General features: G+C 50.7%; 1 protein-coding gene across 4 annotated transcripts in view; it reads left to right on the top strand.

Annotated features, from left to right (window-relative positions):
• ZBTB47 (zinc finger and BTB domain containing 47) overlaps positions 1–12,294 on the top strand; it is a 77,373-nt gene extending 65,079 nt beyond the window's left edge. For 3 of the 4 annotated variants that reach the window (XM_025206817.1, XM_006025910.3, XM_025206818.1), the window contains exons 5-6: positions 4,189–4,333; positions 6,450–12,294. In XM_025206817.1, coding sequence (XP_025062602.1) covers positions 4,189–4,333; positions 6,450–6,859 — 555 coding nt within the window. In that variant the 3' untranslated portion in view covers positions 6,860–12,294. Of the gene's footprint in view, positions 1–801; positions 2,581–4,188; positions 4,334–6,449 lie in introns of those variants that run through there. The other variant, XM_025206819.1, reaches the window with a different exon arrangement.
• Positions 12,295–20,988: the final 8,694 nt, after the last annotated feature.

Here is a 20,988-nt window from a genome sequence, read left to right as displayed (position 1 = left end):
GAGTGTTTTCATCTACACCTGAGATGACGCACTCAGGTACTTGTGTCTGCTTGGAGTCTGCAGACCAGTGCTAGGACATGCCTGTGCCCTTCTTGCAAGGGACTGAGCTGGACTGACTCTGTTTTAAAACAGAGGGCCAAGGTTCCCACTCTTTACACAGGGGCCTGGTGCTAAGAGCATTTGCCCAGGATGGAGAGACCTGGGTTTAGCCCCCTTCTTTTATCTGGGGGGATTTGAACCCAGACCTCCCACCCCTCTTGGAGTGCCCTCTTCGCTAGGCTTAAGGCTCATCTCAGATGGAGCATCTCAAACCTACCTCGGTGGCTTGGGAGGCGGGAGCCCAGGGCTCTAGTCCCTAATCGCAGCCCTCCTGTATTTTATTTGATGACTCTTTGATGTCCAAACATCCAAGGATGAAACTTCCTTTTCAGCTGCTACAAATGCATTTCTAATGCATTCTAAAAAAACACATTGCTTCTTAATCTGTTGGGTTTTACTAACTGTGCCTGGGGGCTTGAAGACCTGTCCAGGGCTGAGCGGGGTGTAGGTAAGTCTCCCTAGTCTGCAGCTTAATTGTATCTTATCCCCATGTAAGTTAGCTTTAGAAATCTGTGTGTGTACATACAGGACATAGGTCTCTAGCTTTCCACTGAGTGGGGTGAAGTGCTTGCCCTGAGGTGCACAGGTAAATGGTGTTGAGGTAGCCTTCCTGCCCTAGCCTGTCTGAATGTGGAGGCTTAGCCACCTGCCTGCCCAGAGCCTCCCGCTCCTGATGCTTCTGCCTCCTTTTTCCTTGTGTAGGAAAGCAAGACTTGCCACAACAGGACAGACCATCTCACCCAGCCCAGTGCTTGCTTCCTTGCTTCTCATGGTGAGGAAGGCGGCTGTGTTTTTAAGAGAGAGACATAGTTAACTATGTTGGTCTGAAGTCAAGTAGAAGGCAGGTAGATTTGCACCTTCTAGACTAACCCAAGGAGATCTGCGTGTGTGTATGTATAGCTTCACTTCATCAGATGCTGTGTTTTGCAGTATATGAGTCCACTGAAATATATCCGCATGAGATACCAGCTGCTCAGCTTCTGCAGGCCCGCTATACATCAGAAGGAGCAAATGAAGGCTGTTTTCCAAGCTCTCATTCCAGACAGGGCACGATTCATCCAGATTATCCTCGGACACCCGACTCTGTATCGTGCAGCTTTTCAGTTAACGTCACCTCTCCACATGCTGGTGGAGTGGGAGCTCCAGAGCATCAAGGAGCAATTCTACCACCAAGCACCACTAAGCCTCGCTGTGCCCTCAGGGACATTGCTAGGAGCAGGACCGAACCCTGGCTGAACTTGAGTTTTTTCCTACAGTAGCACCCTCATTCACCCAGTTTCATTTGAAACTCCTTTGACCAGACACTGCAAAGGTGAAGGACTGAGATAACAATGGCAGCATTGCCCCTTTCAGTTATGGGAGATGCTCTTATATCGCAATGGTGAGGTACATTTACATACCTGGATGGATGGACAGACAGCTAAAAGGATGGAGTACTCCTGAAATCTAGAAGTAACAAGTCTATCTGTGCATAGTGTATATACTTTGGTTAGTCTCTAAGCTGTGGAAGAACTGTGTTGGGAAGGCCACGTATATCCGTTGCTGCCAATGAGACCAGGTGCACCTGGTCCTTGGCCCGCTAAATAAATCTGTGTTTGGTTTTGAGTTTAACTATTAAATTAAAGAGCAGACGGACATTATCTGAATCCCAGACAGATCCGTTGAGATCAGCGATTCCCACAGTCCAGTCCACACATTGTGCAGGGTGGTCTGTGAGGCTGTAATAAGTAGCTGTAGATCTCGCTACTCTCTCTTCCCCTGTGTAAATTTAAAGTTAGATTGTAAGGGTGTGTGATGGCCTGCAAGACATTTTTTGAGGGTTAAAAGTACCCCATTGGTCCAAACAGTTTGGGAACTTGCCAAGCCAGGATGCAGCTTGTGCTGTTGATGGCATGGGTGTCTTTTTAGGATAAGCTCTAATAAATGACCTGCTGTTAATGCCACCTGAATACTAAAGATCCTATGATATGCTTTTCATAAAAGGGGAGATCTGATCTGCTGTCCTTGGCCAAACTGTGTCCTGGCCTGTTGTGGTCTTGGCTTTTATTGAGAATTGTGCTCTCCATTTTCTTCCTGAAACAGCTGATGTAATAGTCCAGTGTGTGGATATGTCTGCGGGGAGGTGTCCAGTCCAGGTTTATTACTGTGCATTTTCTCGATTGTGGCCGATGGGTGGCTAGAGGGGGTTGTGTCCAAGTAGCGGAGGTACTTTTCCCAGTGAAATCCTTGGGAGAATTCTTCTAATTCTCCACATCATAGTATCTTGTTTGGTTTTCTCTCTGGACAGATGTTCAGGCCTTTGGGAGGCATTTATACTTCTTGATTCATTTATATTTCTTTGCTAGCCATTTACAATTTAAAGCGTTCCAGTTGTTTTAAATAATTCCCGCTGAATGCCCTGTTTTTGGAATGGGCGGTAGGTTGGTAAGCAGCTCTCTTATCCAAAAAAATACATGTGGTCGCTTATCTGTCTGTTGAATTCTCCCCTCCCATGTCATCACCCTGGTCTGTTTGCTCCTCCATCATCTGCGGTCACTTCTCAACCTCTTTCCTGGCAGAGGAAATGCCACGACCACGACGGTGGCAGGGCTAATACCCTGACCGAGGTAATGCAATTAAAAAGGCACTGTGTAGTGGAGGGTGCACCCTTGTGTGCTTGCAGACAGGACTCCCTGTGAGAGCTTCATGGTTAGCCCCCGTCGGCCAGCTTCCAGTGGGCGGATCTGGGCTACATGCTGACTTTATGGAAATGGGAGACTCCTCCCTAGCTTGCTCCTGCTGACGTAGGGCTGAGGGCAAGCTGAACTCGGGGGCGCCCGAACCCCGAGCCTCTGAGCTTGGGCTTGCACCTAGGATGACTGTTCAAAGGATTTGGAAGTATCTGAAACTGCAGGGTGGGGTGGAGGATACTTGCCGGTAGCAGGGCCACATCTGGTTCTTGAATGATTCAAATGGATTTGGACCTGATCTGGCTAATTTGACCTGGGGCATGAAAAAAATGCCTTAAAAAACCCCAAAACAAAGCAAATAAATAAACCCCTCTTTCACGCCCACAAAGGCAGGCCTCAGTGTCCTTGTTGCTAGAGACACTTTGCCCCCCAGGCACCACGCAAGGATTCAGAGATGCATTTGCTTTATCCTGAATGTCATGTTGCTCAGTCCTGGAGAAAAACGCTACGCTACAACAGAGTCCCGTCCACATGGTTTATGGGCTATGATACGGTCTCTTAATTCTGCTGTCTCTAGGTCAGCACCTCTATACCCCCCTGTGGTCAGTACATATTAAACACTCTCGAGTTCAGTATTGGACAGACGTGGTACTCCGGATCGTCAAGCTCGAGCAATTAGTTTATTAACAGAAGGCAAAAATAGCACTTCTATAAAGAAGGCAAATTACCTCTTGGGGGAGCAGCATCACAGAGTTTGCCTCGTGTCAAAAATCTGCCCCAAATGAGATGCTCAGAGGCACTTATTTAGGACCTGGTTTCACCAGACGGACTAGCAGAAGTTTCCCATGTTGGCTGTGATCTTCCTCTGTGCTTTAACCACGGTATCTCAAACTCAGCATGCAGTTTATTTGCTGGAGCTAAATGCACTCTGGTACACGGTCTGCAGCTGGAACATCAGTAGAGCCGTGATTTGTCCGAGGTACGCTGTAGTCTCAAGACTAGCTTAGCCCAAGTGAAATGCATTCTGGGATTATAGTTCATAGTTATTTACTTAAGTAGAAACTTACTGGGAATATAATGGATTGACTAACCGAGGCCATATTGAAAGCGGAGCAAGAGCTTAAGGAAGCCGAGTAAAACCTTCAAGGTTTGACGCCTTAGACTGAGTCAAGTTCCTTGAATTAGTTCAGGATCGCTTTAATTTGGAGGGGTCACAGCCCTGCAACTGACTCCTTTTGGGATCTTGGGCAAGTTGCTGGCGCTCTTGGCATCTCAGCGCCCCATGTGCCCACGGCAACTGCTACCTGCCGTCGAGCCTAAGTGAACAATTGTGCGCTAGAGCCAAAACTCCCTCCTTTCTCCTCGCTCCTGCTCCCGGCCGTGTCCCTGCCCTCGTCTCACCTCGCCCTCTCCATTTCAGAATTGCAACGAGCGGTTCCAGTACAAGTACCAGCTGCGCTCTCACATGAGCATCCACATCGGACACAAGCAGTTCATGTGCCAGTGGTGCGGGAAGGACTTCAACATGAAGCAGTATTTCGATGAGCACATGAAAACGCACACAGGTGAGACCTCCTATAATGCCTGCCCCAACGATGACGTACCAGGGGCGTCCTGCTGTAGCTTGCGATCTCCCCAGAGGACCTCCTAGGGACGTGCAGCACTGACCGTCTCTGCTGCTCCAGACTTGTGCGTGGCTCCCTGCCTCAGTCCAGCGTTTTGGGGCAGATTGGATTCTGCTACAAACTGCTTGAAAACAGTAGCATGCCTAGGGTGGGCAAGGAGGGCGTGAGGTCCTGGGGTTGACTAAGGGAGGTGGGGGGCACCCAACTGCAAGGCACCCATAGTGGGGCTCAAGGCCCATAGTAACTCTAGGCTGTGGCTGCATTGAACAGGGGAAGGTGTCTCCCAGCCAAGTAGCTAACCCAATTGACTGTCCCCTTGCAGCTGCCGCCAGATTAAAGGGTTTTACATTGTTGCTCAGCATGGGATTCTGTGGGGGCAGGAAGGAGACTCAACTCTGCCAGGGGGACGCTTCCCCTTGCTCCATGCAGCTGGACCCTGCAGCTGCCAGGAGCCTCAAGCCCCACACCTCTACCCATCGAGTCCTAAAAACAGCCAGAGCCTGTAGCTGCCTAGGGCACAAACCCTGCCTGGAACACCTCTGACTGGACAATGGGTTGATTTGGCAGGTTAGCGGGGTCTAAGAGATATAGAAGATAACTGCAGAGAGGAGCTGCTTGAAGTTGCAGCAAAGTAGGTTTAGATTGGATATCAGGAACAGCGTCTTCACTGTTAGAGCGGCAAGGCTGGGGAATAGGCACCTAAGAAGCTATGAAGTCTCCATCATTGGAGGTCTTTAAGTTGAGGTCGGACAGCTGCTAGTCGGGGGATGATCCAGGTGACCTGTTGTCTTCTATGGGTATTTCCCATGCTTCTGGGCTTTGCTGATTGCCACCTGGCACCAAAAAGGATTTTTCCGCCCCTCTGTTGCTACACAAGACAAGGTTTTATTTCACTTTCCTTGGAGGCATTGGGTATTGGCTGCAGCTGAGGCTGGGGATTTTGACTGTGCTGTCCAGTGCTCCTCCTGGGACTTAACCCTGGGGATTGGACTAGATGTGACCATTGGAGGTCCCTTCCAGCCCTACTTCTCTAAGTTTCTCTGATAAGGTCTCACTGTGGCCCTGCTGAATTTTATTTTAATTTATTTTATTTTTTGGAGCATAGGCTAATCTTCAACAGGACCTCCAGCTCTGCCTACCACGCCCATGCTTGGGGAGGGGTTTTATGGCAGAGTATATAAGACATTTTACTATGGCTTTAGCTGGGTGAATCATAGGATCAGAGAAGGGACCTCAGGAGGTCACATCTAGTCCAACCCCCCTGCTCAAAGCAGGACCAGCCCAACTACATCATCCCAGCCAGAGCTTTGTGGAGATGGGTCTTAAAATGTTAAGGATGGAGATGCCACCACCTCTCTGGGTAACCTGTTCCCGTGCTTCGCTGCTGAGTTTGTGTCTTGAGCCAGACTCCTGCCCAGTGCTGCCTCCCTTCAGCCCAGCTGAGTCTGGCTGCTCAACCTGGGGAGGGAAAGGGAGCCGGACATGATGCTGGCCACCTTCCTTTCTTGGGTGCCACTGGCTGCAGAAACTCTTGTGCCTTCACCTCACTAAGCCTAGTGAGCCACTAGGCTTAGATCAGGGTTGTCCAACTGGTGGCCTATGGACTACATCCAGGGTTAACACACTGCCCATAGGTTCCTGGCCAGCTGCTGTTTTCCCCCATTGCTCTGGCTGCTGGGATGCCCGGGCTCTCTGCAGCAGGGTAGCATGGTGGGAAGGGGCCCTGGGAGCCTACTGCCTGCTTGGCAAGGAAGCTGCCCGGTATGGCATGTGACCCCATGGCTGTACAGCATGCAGCGTTCAGCCACCCAGACCATGGATGGCATTTGGTTAGATGAACCTTGATTCTTGGATATGTATTTTCTCAGGTCTGAGCTGAGAAACACAGCAGAGACGGTCGTGCAAGAATGGTGCATCAGCTCTATGGGACTAAAACCCCTGGCTAACAGGGGAAGGATGAGGGAAGAGGCCAGGCCTTTGGGGGTGGGAGTGGGCTACCCACATGCGGAGGCAAAAGAGGTCTCTAACTGGCCCCCCCGTCTCCTCACTCCCCTAGGCGAGAAGCCCTACATCTGTGAGATCTGCGGCAAGAGCTTCACCAGCCGTCCCAACATGAAGCGCCACCGCCGGACGCACACGGGCGAGAAGCCGTACCCCTGCGACGTCTGCGGCCAGCGCTTCCGCTTCTCCAACATGCTCAAGGCTCACAAGGAGAAGTGCTTCCGCGTCAGCAACCCCCTGGCTTCGGACACCAACAGCACTGGCGGCGGTGGCCTGGCCCTTCCCCAGAGCGCCGTCTCGCCTCACCTACCCTCGGGCGCCGGCATCTCTCATGCGACACAGCACCCTCATTCGCTCTCCTTGCCGCTGCTTCACCCTCTCCCTCAGACCCTCCCTCCTCCTCCTCACCTACCGCCACCGCCTCCCCTCTTCCCAGCCGGGCGGATCAACTCGAACAACAATTAGGCCCTGCCCGTGGTGCATGGGTGCACACAAACTGGTCTGCCCTTCGGCAAGTGCCCAGCAGGCATTTCGTTCCCATTGCTTGGGATGGGAGGGAGGAGAAGGGGGCTCGTTCCCTCTCTTCCCCCACTCCTTCTTTCTCATTGTTTTTCTTTTGATTTATGGGGGGGATTTTTGCTTGTAAGCTTTCCACCGAGGGAACGGGCTCTCTGGGCCAGAGCTCATGTAGCAGGAACAAGCTCCCAAGCAGCTTGGAGTGCACTAAAACTGGGGGGAAACATGGTATTTAAATAACAGTGTAGACAAAAGGCCCTTTCTTCCCCTCCTCTTCTCCACGGTTTCATCTGTTGTGCTTCCCAGCCCCACCTGTCCTCATGCCCAGCTTGCTCTAGGGTTCTCCTGAGGTGACTTCCCTACGCAGCAGTGTTTAGTACCAGGGTGGCTTTGGCCCCTACCTATTCTCAACCACAGCTGCTGCTTGTTTCCATGCATTTGTCCATGTTCCCCGTCATGATATTAGATGATCAGAGCTTTGGATTTACAACGCACGCCCTCTCCGTCAAGCCGTTCCCACTCACTCCTCCTAGTAGTGGATGTTTTCAAGTCTCCATCTGGTTAACAGCCGTTTTATCTTGTCCGAGATCTGCAAAAGGGTTGGTAGCAATCGCTCTCCATTTTAATACAGGGCTCTGTTTTATTCTGAAGGGCTTTCAGCTGGGAAGAATACTGCATCCTGTGCCCTGTTGACTTCATGGGCTGCCCCGATTAACGATTGCTACCATACAGCCTTTGGCAGTAGCTGCTTATAGGTGGAAGGCATATGAGACAGATGCACATGGGTGCAAATGTGCAAGAGAATTAGAAACACTTTGAGACCTGGTGAGGAACACGGGAGGCCTTTTTTTTTGCACTGGAGGGAGCTACGAAAATAGGCACAAGGAAGGAAATAGATGCAGGTTACGCTGTGTGGTAGGGGGGGTCTCCAAGTGACAGGCTCTAAAAATGGGGTACCATTTATTCACGTTTCAGAAAAGCTTCATTGGTCAAAGTGGCAGTTTCTAGGTGTAATATAGGCATGTTGTGTGCTGGAGGCATTCTGCTCGTAGCACGGAGGATCTTGGTGTGCGTTCATCATTTCATGCATGTGTCAGGGGCTCCTGGGCATGGCTTTGCACTAACGCGGTCGGTATAGATGGGACGTTGCCATTACCAGGAATCCCAGGTGCCCACAACAGGGATTACCTGTCTGATGGCTTGTGGGCACACTTCACAATGCACTGTTATGCTTAACAATAGCTGTTGAGGGAGCTGTTGCATTTTATCCTGCCTTCTTCCCACCCATAGCCTGTGACACATGCTCACAGTTTGGTAATCTAAAGCACAAGCCCCAGACACACCTGCGTCCCGTGGAAGCATTCGCTGGCTGTGGTTCAAATACCAATTCTTTGGAGGAGAGGAAACCACCTAGGCTAGGAATTTGGGTAGTATGAGTGTGTGTGTATGTTTGGTTTTTTTTCCCAACCAGGGTGTGCAAAATAGTTAGATTCCCTACTGCCCAAAGCCAGCAATGAGTCTTTATATGCAGGAGCTGAGCTGGAACTGTGTCCCCCATCAAACAGTTGTACTCCACGTGAGCACTCGGTTCGCTTTTGGTTTTAAGACGGGTTAGAAGGTGGTTCCACCGGTCCCAGCCTAGTCCCACACATCCTCCTAGTGCCTTATGGTGGTGGACAATAAATCTAACGGGCTTGTAAGCTCCTGGCTGTATGCGCAGGGCTCTGGGGGTCCTGAACTCTGCAAATCAGACCTGCTAACCTGGATCGTGCACTAAGCGAGGGCAATAATTTGACCCTCTCCGTTCTCTTCTGTGAGGTCTCCTGCCCCAATTTGTTGCTCTCTTTGAAGAGTCCAGGTTATTCCCTCCCCTTCATGGCACCGAGTTGTTGTCTGTGCAGAGGGAGTAAGCTTCGCTGTCTGGCTCGCACGGCTAGTATTCAGTTGCCTTATTGCCACAGGCTTTCTTATGGGAGAAGGAGCCTTAAGAAAATGGACATGCACCTTATGAAATATTGAAAGCCCACGTGTACTTCCAGTTGGGTAGAAAGTTGGCATTGGCAAGTATAATCCCCTACCCCTGGTGCTGTGTTGCTGTTTGATGGAGGTGAGCCTCTTCTCCATAACTGAGTGGCCTGTTGAGCTAAGAAGAGTTAGGGAGGCGTTTGGAACGTAACTTGAGTCAGTGGTATTAGTTAGTGTTGGTGGCTCTGTGCGATGCCTACGGTTTCTTCATTCCTTTGCACAGACTGTGTTGAAAAGTCCCTGTTTGGCATTTTGCTCATTGAAGGAGTCTTTGGTGCAGGGGGCGCTCAGTCTGTGACCCGGATGTCATGCGACTTGCACTACAGCGAGCGCCTTATAGTAGCTGGTTCAAGGAAGACCACTCAGGCCCTTTTTACAGTGGGCTTTTGCTAGCCCCCGATGGTAGGAGATGAGTTTTCTTCCTGCAAAGCCCTGTTTCACAGCAGCGGTGTTTACATGGCAGCAATGGTGTAACTACCGTACTGACGCTATAGCTTCCCTCCTCTAGGCAAGGAGGAAGACGTCCGTGCAAACGCCCTCACTTCCCATCGATGGTAAGGAGGGACTTGGCTGCATTAGGTTGTTGCAGGAGCTGCTTCATCCCTTGCAGAGTGGCAAAAAACCAGCACCAGCCGCAGGGCACGGATATTGTTCTGCTGTTGATCACTTCGTGGTGTGCATCTAGGGTGCAGCAGCACTGGGCAGGGAGTGCTAGGCATGAGGACGGAAGCCAGATTCGTAGTGGTGAAGCGGTTGTGGTAGAGGTGGCCTTTGGGTATGAGAGAGGGAGCCAGAAGGAGGAGGAAAGCACACGTGGCTGGCTACAGAAACCATTCCCCATTAGACTGTAAGGGCTTAAGTTGTGGCATCTGTGTGCAGGTGTCTGAGCAGCATCTGGTTTAGGAAGGAGCCCTGATGCTCTTATCTCTATGGCTTCAGCTCAGAAAAGCATCCAAGTGCATGTGAAGCCTGTCTCTGTTCAGCGAGGCATTACATCTCATGGAAGGCAGTGGGGTTTAACCAGATGCTTAAAAGTTAAGCACATGCTTCAGTGCCTTGCTAAAGGTGGGTAGGGTAGGATGCTGTGTCAGAAGTAAAGGGACAAGGAGTCTGATATGTGGTGGAGCCCCTTCCTTTTGCATTAAGGGGATTTAAATGACTGATGACTTCCCTCTCACTTTATACACCAGGTTCTGGTTTCTTGTCCTTAAAGCCCCAGCTTGTCTTTGGGTTCAGCAATCTTTCAACCCCTTTCCCCCTCACCTCCCTCACATCCACTGCAGCTTCTGTATTGAAGTCAGTTAACAAGTTGCAGGGTCTGACTTCATTCATGCCATGGAGAGAGGAAGGCCACTGCAAAAATGGCTCTACCATCCTTCTGCAGTAGGTCCCACTGCCCTGCTTTCCCGCCCCCAGCCCAAATGTGCTGGGCTTGGTCAGGACCATCCCTCATCCCCTGTAAATCACTTGTCTGCAGAAGGCTTCATAGCTTGCGAGTCAGTTAGAAGGTCCTTGGGCACCTGGGTTTATTGGTAAGAACCCAATCCATGCTACTGTGGCAGACGTTACCATCAGAGGATGGCTGGGTGGTGGTCTGTGCAGTAGATGGTCTTATTAAAGTGTCAAACCCACCTTCACCCTTGTCCATCGTATCCAGTCCTCATAGGAACTCTAAGCAGAAGCCAAGGTATGAATGGGCACCTGTTTTCCCCAATGCTGTCTAGGGTTGAGGCTGGTTGGCAGAGCATCGCGAGAGCTTCACTCCCCCTCCTTTTGTACAGAGAACTTCGCTCCCCCCCAGATTCATTCGGCTGGCTCCTTTTCCCAAGAGTACGCCCACTCCTTCCCATTCACTGGAGCTGACAAAGAAAATGATCCTTCCCCTAAAACCAGTCTTCCTGCCTGCCCCTGCACTGAGTCAGGGGCGTCCCTCTAAAGCCAGTGGAGTCATGCTATTATCCAATGCATCACCGAAAGGCAGATCTCAGCTGCTTGGAGCTGCCTGGCTGAGATGCAGGTGTAGGGATGAACCCCGCTCACAGCCATTAGTCGGGGCAGATTCACTGCAAGAGGCTGCCCAGAGAGCGGGTTCGAGACAGCAGAGCATGGCATGCACACAGCACTTTGAGAACCTGACGGCGCCCCCAGGCCAGGCCCAAGATGCGTTTCCAGGAACCCCCCGGTCTCCGACCCCTTTTGTCTACACCTTTATTAAGCCTAAATGTGTCCTAGGGATCGATCTGTTTTGTTACCGTACTGAGAACTGAAGTGGAGCGGTTCCCCAAATGTATTGGCATCGTCCCTGGTCAAACTCCCATCAAAGCCTTTGGAGTTAGACAGGTGGGGAGGGGAACGGGCCCATTGCGTTCAAGCGTTTTGTTGTTGTCGTTATTATTTTTTAACTCTTGCACCTTAACCCCCCTCACGTCCCTTCTTCAGCTGACCAAGAGCGCCGAGAGGGGCTTCATTTCCATTAGCCATTAACGCACATTCTGCAAATGACCTTTCCGCAAGCAACCATGCGCACGTGTCCCCACGTGTGCCTACACACCCTGTTTTTCCACCCTGCTTTTCTTTCATTGCGTTGGGAAAGGGGATTTTTTTTTTTGTTTTTTTTAATTCCCCAGGAGTCTGGTAGCACAGACCAGTTTGCCTCGCGGCCTTCACGAAGCAGGGCTGGCCCCCTTGGACAACAGCCATAACAGAAGCGCAGCAAGAAGACAGCGGATCGACGGGTTGAAAACGGCTGTGACAGTGCAATAGAGATTGGCCTCGGCTGCTAGCAGCTCCACTGATCATGCTCTTGGTTTGGGAGCTGAGCCGAGAGACGGACCCTTGGCTCACGTGGACAGAAGCAGTGTTGCGGCATGGCCCTGCCTAGTGACATGTCATTCACGGAGGGACGGCGCGATTAGGACTGAAAAAAAAACAAAACAAAAAACCCCACCGTGGTAGCATTGAACTTGAAGGAGACAAACAAAATCCAAGCGCTCCACTTGCCTCAAAGTAGTTTCTAACGCCTGACGTTTGGCTGTGTATTATTTTATGGCATTCAGTATCTGTTGCCCAAACATGCCAAGTTTAAAAAAAAAAAAAAAAAAAAAAAAAAGAAAGAAAAAAAGGAAAAAAAACAAAAAAAAGAGTGTATCGGTGGGTCTACTCGTGTGAACAAAATAAATGAAGCACTTTATTCTGTATAGTTATGGGGGAAGGGAGGGAGGGAAGTGGAGTGAGTTTGGATGCTTTTCGGAAGCATCTTAAGTCATGTTCTAGCAAATGTATTATTACTACTTTTTTTTTTTTTTTTTAATGACCATGTGTAATCAATATATGTTTATCTCAAGTCCAATTACAGCAGTGCTCTGTTTGGCATGGTGCAATGTGTGGGAAGGGTGGTGGCTCTCTTACATTGGAGAAAGTCATGGTCTAATATAGCAGCACCAAATCCTGCCCAGCTGAGGATGGTTGTTGGTCACAGAAAGCGGCCTAAAACCAAACGGGTCCCAGATGCCTTTAATACGGAGGCGAGCCCTGTGGAGACAGCAACCCCCCGTGTGCATCTCCATCCTGAGTGGTTTTACTGCTTGGCGGAGATGGGTTATTGCACCAACCTGCTGTCTGGGCTGGTGCAGCTACTTGCATTTTGTGCATCTTTGGACTAAACTTTTGGTGACCCTTTGAGGTTCACTGTTGACCTCCTACCAGGGAAACGGGGAGCGGCAGATGATGACATGCGCAGTGTAGCACCACCGGAACCGGTGTGAGATCAGGATTGAGTCCTTGGTCTGCGTTCTAGCGATCTGAAAATCTTTATGATTGTTAAAGAGGTTGCAAGTGGGAGGACCGAATCAATAAATGAATCCGCCTTTTATAAAAGAAAACATCCCCTGTCATTGAAACGCTCCGCTTGGTCCCTTTGGCCCCATTGGGGGTTGCTGTCGCCAAAATGGGCTCGGCAGGACTGGCACCTTTGCAGGCATTTGGCAAGTGTGCAATTCCTGTTGACGGTGGTGGAAGGTAGTGGAGCATGAGGACTAAAGAGCCAGGCCCTTAAGCGAGCAGCATTTATTGCTTGGTGGTGGTTTGGGAAGGGAGGGCACAAGTGGGTAAAGATTTCTCTGGATCAGTGGAAGCGGCTGTGTGGTGTGGTGGCGGGTAGAGCCCTTGGGCCTACTTCATGGGTTGCAGCAGCTGTGGAGCGGCTTTGCACTCACACGCCCCAAAGAGCAATGCGGTTGTATATCAAAGCTGGAGAGCCAGGCTGCATCGGTTCGCGATTCTGCCCAGTAACGGGGCTCTGCAAAACAGCACTGTTCTGATTCGACTGCCATTTCGACAATTCGACGGGACTCTTTCGTTTAGAGTTTCGTTTAGTTTAGAAAGCACTGTTCTGTTTCATTTCCTCGAAACTGTTTTGCTGTTTTGGTGCTGTTTCAGTGTTTTGCCCATAGGGTATAATGGGGAATCGTAAAATGCAACAGGCAGGTAGATTGGGGTCTCGGCCGCACCCCCGGGAGGGCTGTGGGGGCTGTGCCTGAGTCCTCCCAGGGGTGCGGGCCCCCAATCTGCCTGCCAAATGAGAGAAACCAGGTGCTGCCACCTGGGACTTGCTCGGGGAAGATCGCTACTGTCGCTGACCCCAGGCAGCAGCACCCGGCTCCTGTCATCCCGCATGCAGATCGGGGACACGCACCCCCGGGAGGACTCTGGCACTCCTGGGACCGGTGGCGCACCGATCTTCCCCATGCTGGTCGCAGGCAGCAGCACCCAGCTTCTCTCTGGCAGGCAGATCAGGGGCTCGGACTCCGGCACAGCCCCCACAGCCCTCCTGGGGGTGTGGGGAGCCCCCGATCTGCCTGCTTGATGACAGGAGCCGGGTGCTGCCAGCTGGGACTGGCGCCGAAACTTTTGAAACGTTTCGAGTTCCCTTGTTTCGTTTCGAAGCGTTTTTGAAGGCTTTTGTTTCATTTTAATTTTGCTGTTTTGAGCTCCAAACGCATCGAAATAGCTTCAAAATGAAACACCGGGTGAAATTTTGCACCGCCCTACTGCCCGGCCAGGCAGCCAGCAATGCAGAGGTTAGCTGCACTGGCTTTCCCTGTGGCCAGCTCCACTTGCCCGCTACTGACTGGCAAGGAGAATATTCTGGGCAAAACTCTCAGCTGGGGATGAGAGCTGGCATGACTCTACCGACTGCGGTGCAGAGGCACCGATTCTCCCCAGCTTTTTGTTCCCATCATAACCATTTCTGGACAGCACCGATCCCTTAGATCAGTGGTTATCGACCATGTTGGACTCAAGGCATCCCTTGAAACTCAAGAGGCCCTCAGCAAATGCCTAGTCTTGTGTTTTTTCACTATAGAAAACAACTAGAGCAATTCTTCTGTTGCAAAGAAGCCAGAAGGACCATGGCAGGGCAGAGTGTTTTTGCATTCTTGTTTGCAATCTCGGGGATTTTTTGGTGAAACCTGTTGGCACACTTAACCCTGATAATAATATTAGACACCCTTGGAAAGATTTCCAGGCCCTCCAGGGTACCTTGACACCCTGGTTGAGAATCGCTGTCTTCGATACAAAGCTGTAGTCCCGATTCTGGTCTCTGGTCCTTCGCTGCTAGTGACACCTCCGGCTGCGTATGGCGTCCAGGCGGCAAGGGAGTCTGCTCTGCCGTGCCGCAGACAGAAGTAGAGGTGAGCCTTTGAGGATGCTAAAGCAGGCTTCTGCGCCCTGGGGACTGCTGGGATCTGAAGATTCATGCAAGGCACAGAAAACTCCCACCAGGCTTCAAAGCAGCCGCAGTTGCGCTTGCAGTCTACGGAGCGACGTGGTGTTTCGAGAACTGAGCAGCGGGAGCGAGAGAGACGTTGCCTTACTCTTAAGAAAGAGGGTCCTTAACAAAGAGTGTCAGGAGCTGCCAGTTTAAATGAACTCTCTCCTGGGATGAATGCAATGTGCGGTCATTTCTCTGCCTGGTGCTGGCAGCCCGAAAGTTGAAATCAATTGATCGTTCTTTCAGCTCTGATTCTTTTGTGGGAGCTCGTAGCTATATTGACCTCCTTAATGTGCTATAATATTATGCCTAATGCAAGCTAATAGCACGGGGAAGGGGGAGAGAAGGGAGAACCAGCCTGGCTGGCCTTCAAATAGCTCTTGCTAATGGAAAGCAGGACTCGGTTACCTTGATCTGTTCTTCCCTCCCAGCTATAGCATCGCACCCTGTGTCTGGTCCTTCCCACGTTGTGTTAAGATTGCCTAGGGTTGCGGTTGTTATGGAGCGGTTACCTAAATGCATCCTTCCGAGTGACGGCACCGTGTGCTGTGTGGCGGGTAACTTCCAAATTCATAGGCGTATGCCTGGACGAGGAACGGGGAGAGAAACCAAATGCTGGTGTCGTGTCAGTTCAAAAGAGCGTTTCTGTGTGTTGCAGGGGGAGCCGTTTCCATACGTGAGCCTGGCTCCCAGGCGTAGTGGTGCGACTGTGAGCAGGAGGGCAGGGGCTCTGCAAGGTCGGGTAGTCTCTTGCCTATAGCTGTGGGGTTTGGTGGTTTCCATGTGCTGTGCTTGCATCACGGAGGGTAGCATCAGCCCCCGTCTGCGGGATAAATCACCGAAGCCAATGGCACACGGCATGGCTGGAAGTTGGTTGAAATGCTGCGTCCATGGCCTTGTTTGCAAAGTGGGCATAGCAGGAGTGGTGGGGGCGCAGGCTGGTTTGTGAACGTACGGCTACCCCACTCGGGAAAGCAGATGACCGGCCTGTCGTCTCTGGACGGGATCTTTAAGGTGGGATTTGAAGGGGTGCATGTGTGTGTGGATTATCCCCCATGAGCTGTGCACTTCATGTATGTGTGGTAGGGTAACCTCTGTGCACTGTGTGCATGTGTGTGTGTGTGTGTGTGTGTGTGTGTGTGTGTACAGAGTAGGGGATTCCCCATGGGCTCTGTGTGTGGGTGTGTAGGGTATTCACCGTGGTGTTTGTGTGTATAGGGTATCCCCTTTAGTCTCTGTGGGTGTGTAGGGTAATCCCCAATGGCTCTGTGTGTGTTTATATGTGTTCATGTATGTGTGGTAGGGTAACCTCTGTGAGATGTGTAGGGTATCTCCTATGGTAGGTGTATGTAGGGTATTCCCTCTGGGCTCTGTGGGTGTGTAGGGTATCCCTCAATGGCTCTGTGTGTGTGTGTGAGAGGGGTGTGTGTGTAGGGTATCCCCCATGGGGTGTGTGGGTATGTGTGGGGAGGGTATCGCCCATGAGGGAGGGTGGGGGGGCGGTGTTAGGGTATCCTCCAGGGGCAGTGTGCATGGTTCAAGACCACCGCAAGCAGACCCTGAGCCCACGGTGGAGCCTGTGGGGAATTCGTGGGCCCCCGGGCACCGTGCTCCCAGCTCTCTGCAGAGCAGGTGCCCCGAGGGTCGTTCCCATGCATTTCTGCTTCTTTGCAATCTGTGTGGACTTCCCAGGAAAGTCCTGTGGAATTTAATGGCGAAGAAAGCGCCATCCCTGCTGTAGGGCAACAAAAACACTTTCAAAGTGCTTCGTGCAGCTGAGAAGATGTCCTGCTCGTGGTCCAGACTGAGAAAATGCTACCGCGAGTCGCAGCCCCAGGCAATATGTCAGTGAGTGGCTCTTGCATTGTGGCTCGAGAGATTTTATATCCCGAAGGCCTTGTGCAGCACCTCTTGAAGTCTAAGGGTGTCTTTTCCATGGGAGATAGAGGATGCTCTAAGTGTCCTGTCCTGCAAACATAACTAAACCGAGACATTTCATGCCACCAGGCCACTTTCTGTTGCTCTTGCTCATCTCTGCACATACTGTCAATGGGTTTACTTGCAGCATAAGGGGCTGTTTAGCTTCACTTTGATTAGGAGCATGGGGCCAGTGACTTTGATAGATGGTTCACGGCGGAAAGCACTATCCTCAGCAGTACGGGCTAGCAGGATGTAGGCATGCAATCCCCAGCTGGGCACGGTGGCTTCCAGGAGGTGACCGTCATGCTAGACACTGCTTGCTTTGCAATCTGTCCTGTTCCTACTGGGTAATGAGGAGGAAGCTGCTCGTCCCTCCTTGAGAGCAGTCATGTGAGTGCAATAGGCAATTTTGCATAAATGAATGCAACAGGTGCAGAAAATACTGGTTCTGATTCGGGTCTTGTATTGACGTGAATTTGGAGTGATTTCCGATGATGATGGTGCTACTTACTAAACGGTCATGAATCAAACCCACTTTCCCTGGGATAGGGGTGGGGAAATCAAGCTTTACTCCATCCGCGTACCAGTTGGGTTTGGGGGTCTTCTTGTGAACCTGGAAACCTATGTTACTAAAGCCAACTTTCTCCTATCTCGATGGTTCTCAATTTTTTTAGACTCTGGTCCCCCTTGTTAGAGTCAAAACACCCTTCAGAAAGTGCCAGCTCTCAGCTTTCATTGGTTTTTTGACTACAGAAAAATACTAAAGTAATTTTCCTGTTGCAAAAGAGCTCAGAAAGACCACGGCAGGTCTGAATGGTTTTGAAAACGTAGATCCTTATTTGAAATTTCTGGAGTTATCTTGAAAATGGTGTGTCAATGTTTGCATGTCTAACAGCACTGGTATTTTGTGGCACCTACCTTTCAACCCCCTTCATAGGATCTCACGGCACCTCAGTGTCCTTGCACCCTTATTGAGCATCACTGTCTTATGAGTAAAGTTGCATGGTGGGTATGTGTTTTAATTCAGATGTTCCCAGGTTTCAGATGATCCAGTTGTACATGCAGAGCCCCACAGAGCTGGCTCGAATGTACGTACATGCTCCAGCATAAGGAAATACATGCCCATCTCTTTATGCCTCATCCTCAGCTGATGGGTTGCAAAAGCATGGCAGAAAAAATCAGAACTTGTGTCCAAACCCTTAACAGCAGGAGGTGCTATCATGCCATTGCACTCAATTATTTCTTTTCTTTTTTTTTTATAGCTAGACATAGGAATTATTCTTTTCTGCTAGGCAGCTATTGTATGTTGGAGGTTTCCACTCCAATTAGCTTTGAAGCCCTTGAAAGCCCCCTACAGAAAAATTCTACAGAATTTCAAAGAAAATCGCTTGCCCTTTGGCTTGTTATTTTAAATCTATGAGATTTAAAGACACCAAGGCAACTTGAACTTTTTTATATTTAAAATTAAATTTTCTCTTGAGCTTATTTTCCTTTAAATAGACTGCCCCGTGGCTGTTTAAAAAAAAAAAAATCCTTCAAAGAAAACCAGGAACCAGCTCTTGATCCATTCGTTCGCGTTCAGTAATATCATGCCCCATGAGCGCTCCCATTGGCTTCAGGGAGATGGTTCGCTGAGTTAATCGCCGTGCTGTTTCTTGTTGCTTGTGCTATTTGGTGGGGTTTACTTGCTTTTTTAAATTCCCAGCGCCTGACATTATGTTGTCGTGCAGTGATACCAATTTTCTTCTGCAAGCAAGACTCTCGCCCTGGCCATTGCAGGGGAAGGTGTGAACCCTGGAGGTTCATAAGAATTGCCATTGAGTCAGACCCATAGGTCCATCTGGCCCAGTCTCCTGTACCGCACATGGCAGAGAGCGGATGCTGAAAGGGAGAGTTGAACTGCGTCTATTCGGGGGGTTTTCCACTCTTCCTGGCTTACTTGCAGCCTCCAGCATTGAAGGTCGAGGAAGTTCAGAGGCTGTGCCCCTCACTCCCATACTGATGCCCCTTTCCTCCAAGCATTTGTCCGGTCCTTTTTTTTTGAATCTGGCTAAACCATCAGCTTCCACCACACCTGGAGACTAATGCCAGGAGGAAGAAAAACAACCTTGTCTTTATTATCTCAAAATCTCGTGATCTCTCATCACGTACGGCTGACCACACGACTGCCGGGTCAGTGTAGGCGAACGTGGCAGAATCAGCCGAAGGATTTTTTTTTTTCCTGCTCCTTTTTCTGCACTGTTTCATATCCAGTGCTTCACAAACCTCTTGCAATTAAGGATCAACCATTTAGAGGTTGGCTGTGAGTTTTATTTCCGAAAGTGCTGCTTTTCCACCCAGCCGGTTGGAGAAGCGGGACTCTGAAATAGCTGAGGCACCTCTGTGCTCCCATATAGCTGTTTGTAACCCCCCTCACCTTGCATACCCTCATCTTTGCAGGGGGGTAAAGAGCCTAACCTGGGAGGTATCTGGGTTTTACCGTCTATGCCCTTTCCTGGAAGCTGAGGGGGCTGGATGTGCTTCCCAAGCACAAATGAAGTGGACTGGGTGCTCCCAAAATAAACTATTGGGAGCAACAAAGAAACTTTTTTCCTTTAAATCAATGTTTCACTTCTAGTGGTCTCCTAATGATGGTTTGATGCAGAGCTCTTAATGGGAGAGAAGGGGCTTTAAGCCTTGAACTAAAATATTCTCCTCTCCAAGGTCCGGTGTTTAAAAGCAGCCGATGGGAAAGCTCTCCTCCATTACATTCAACCGGCTTCTGGTTTTCTTTCCACCAGCTCCCCTCTTGGGCATCTTTGGGGCAAGGTGCTGAAGCCCCCTTGAAATGGGTGGAACGAAGACTTGAAAATTGAAGACCGTCAAGTGCTCTCCTGAGTAAAGGGGATGTTGGCGCTGTATACCTCCACTTCCAAAAGGCCTTTGATTTGGTGTCCCATGATGTTCTCACGGGAAAATTGGAGGGTTGTGGGCTTAACTGCTTAAGAGTCCAGTGGGTAGGAGGCAGACTGCGGGGTAGGACCCAGAGAGGCGTAGTGAACGGATCTGTGTCATCCTGGCGAGGAGCGGGCAGCCGTGTCCCGCAGGGGTCGGTGCTCAGTCCAGTGCTTTTCAACATCTTCATCAATGATTTGGAAGTGGGGGCGAAGATCTTGCCGGGCAAGTTCACGGATGACACCAAGTTATGGGGGAGCGTGGTCAGGCTTCAAGATAGGCTGCAAATACAGTCAGATCTGGACAGTTGGGCGAATCGGAGTCAGATGAAGTTCAATGTCGAGAAATGTCAAGCGCTCCCCCTGGGGACGAGCAACCCCAACATATTGACAGGCTTGGCGGCACCAAGCTGACCAGCACCACGAAGGAAAGGGACCTGGGGGTAATAGCAGACCACAGTATGAATATGAGCCGGCAGTGCGATGCTGTAGCCAGCAGGGCAAATAATACCCTGGCGTGCATCAATCGATGCGTCGCCAGCAAAGCCAAGGAGGTGACTCTTCCACTTTACTCAGCACTGGTGAGACCGCGGCTGGATACTGCGTCCAGTTTGGGGCACTGCGCTTTAACAAGGACGTGGACAAGCTTGAGAGAGTCCAGAGAAGAGCCACCTGTCTGATCAGAGACTTGCACGGCAAGCCATACGAGGAAAGGCTGAGGGACCTGGGCCTCTTCTGCCTGAAAAAGAGAAGGCTGAGATGGGACTGGACTGGGTGACCTTGCCGGGGTCACTTGACCCCAGTTGTCTTTCCTGCCTGGTGTGGGGGGGCTGGACCCCATGATCTTGCGAGGTCCCTTCCAGCCCCTAACAGCCTATGAATCTATAAAGCCAGGATTTTTTAGGGTGTTAAGACAGAGATATTCAAAATATGATGGAAAGTAAAACATCCTTCCCTTTTTTTAAAACAAAGCAGGAACAGTAAGCATCAGCTGAGAATTTGGGTTTCCTTTCGTCTCGGTGCGATTTTGCTATGGTTGCAGTTTTAGTCCCAATCTGTGGATTTGCTCACTAGGTGCCAGTCCTGGGAGATGCTGACCTTGTGAAGGCTCGCCGCCTTGCTGGGTTGCGCCCTGGCTTGATTTAGTCCTCCGCTGCCGGCTGCCCAGATCTTCAGACTGGACCACGGCACCAGATAACACAGTGGGATCGGATGCCACCCTACCCCCAGGTTTGGCACAACTACGATGGAGTCGCTTCTGGTTGGTGTTGGTGGGCAAAAGTCCTCCCTCTCCGGAGGAAGGGGAAAGAGAGCGAGCAGGATCTAGGCAAGAGCTAAATTGGGCTGGATCCACGTAGTCCTGGATTCCTCCGACAAAAGCAGCCAGGGGGATTCGTGTGTCTGGTGTCTCAGGCTGTCCCTGCCTGCAT

The sequence above is a fragment of the Alligator sinensis genome, unplaced genomic scaffold (assembly GCF_000455745.1).
Source record: "Alligator sinensis unplaced genomic scaffold, ASM45574v1 scaffold531_1, whole genome shotgun sequence".
NCBI classification, from domain to species: Eukaryota; Metazoa; Chordata; order Crocodylia; family Alligatoridae; genus Alligator; species Alligator sinensis.
This window is presented reverse-complemented; position numbering and strand designations above follow the sequence as displayed.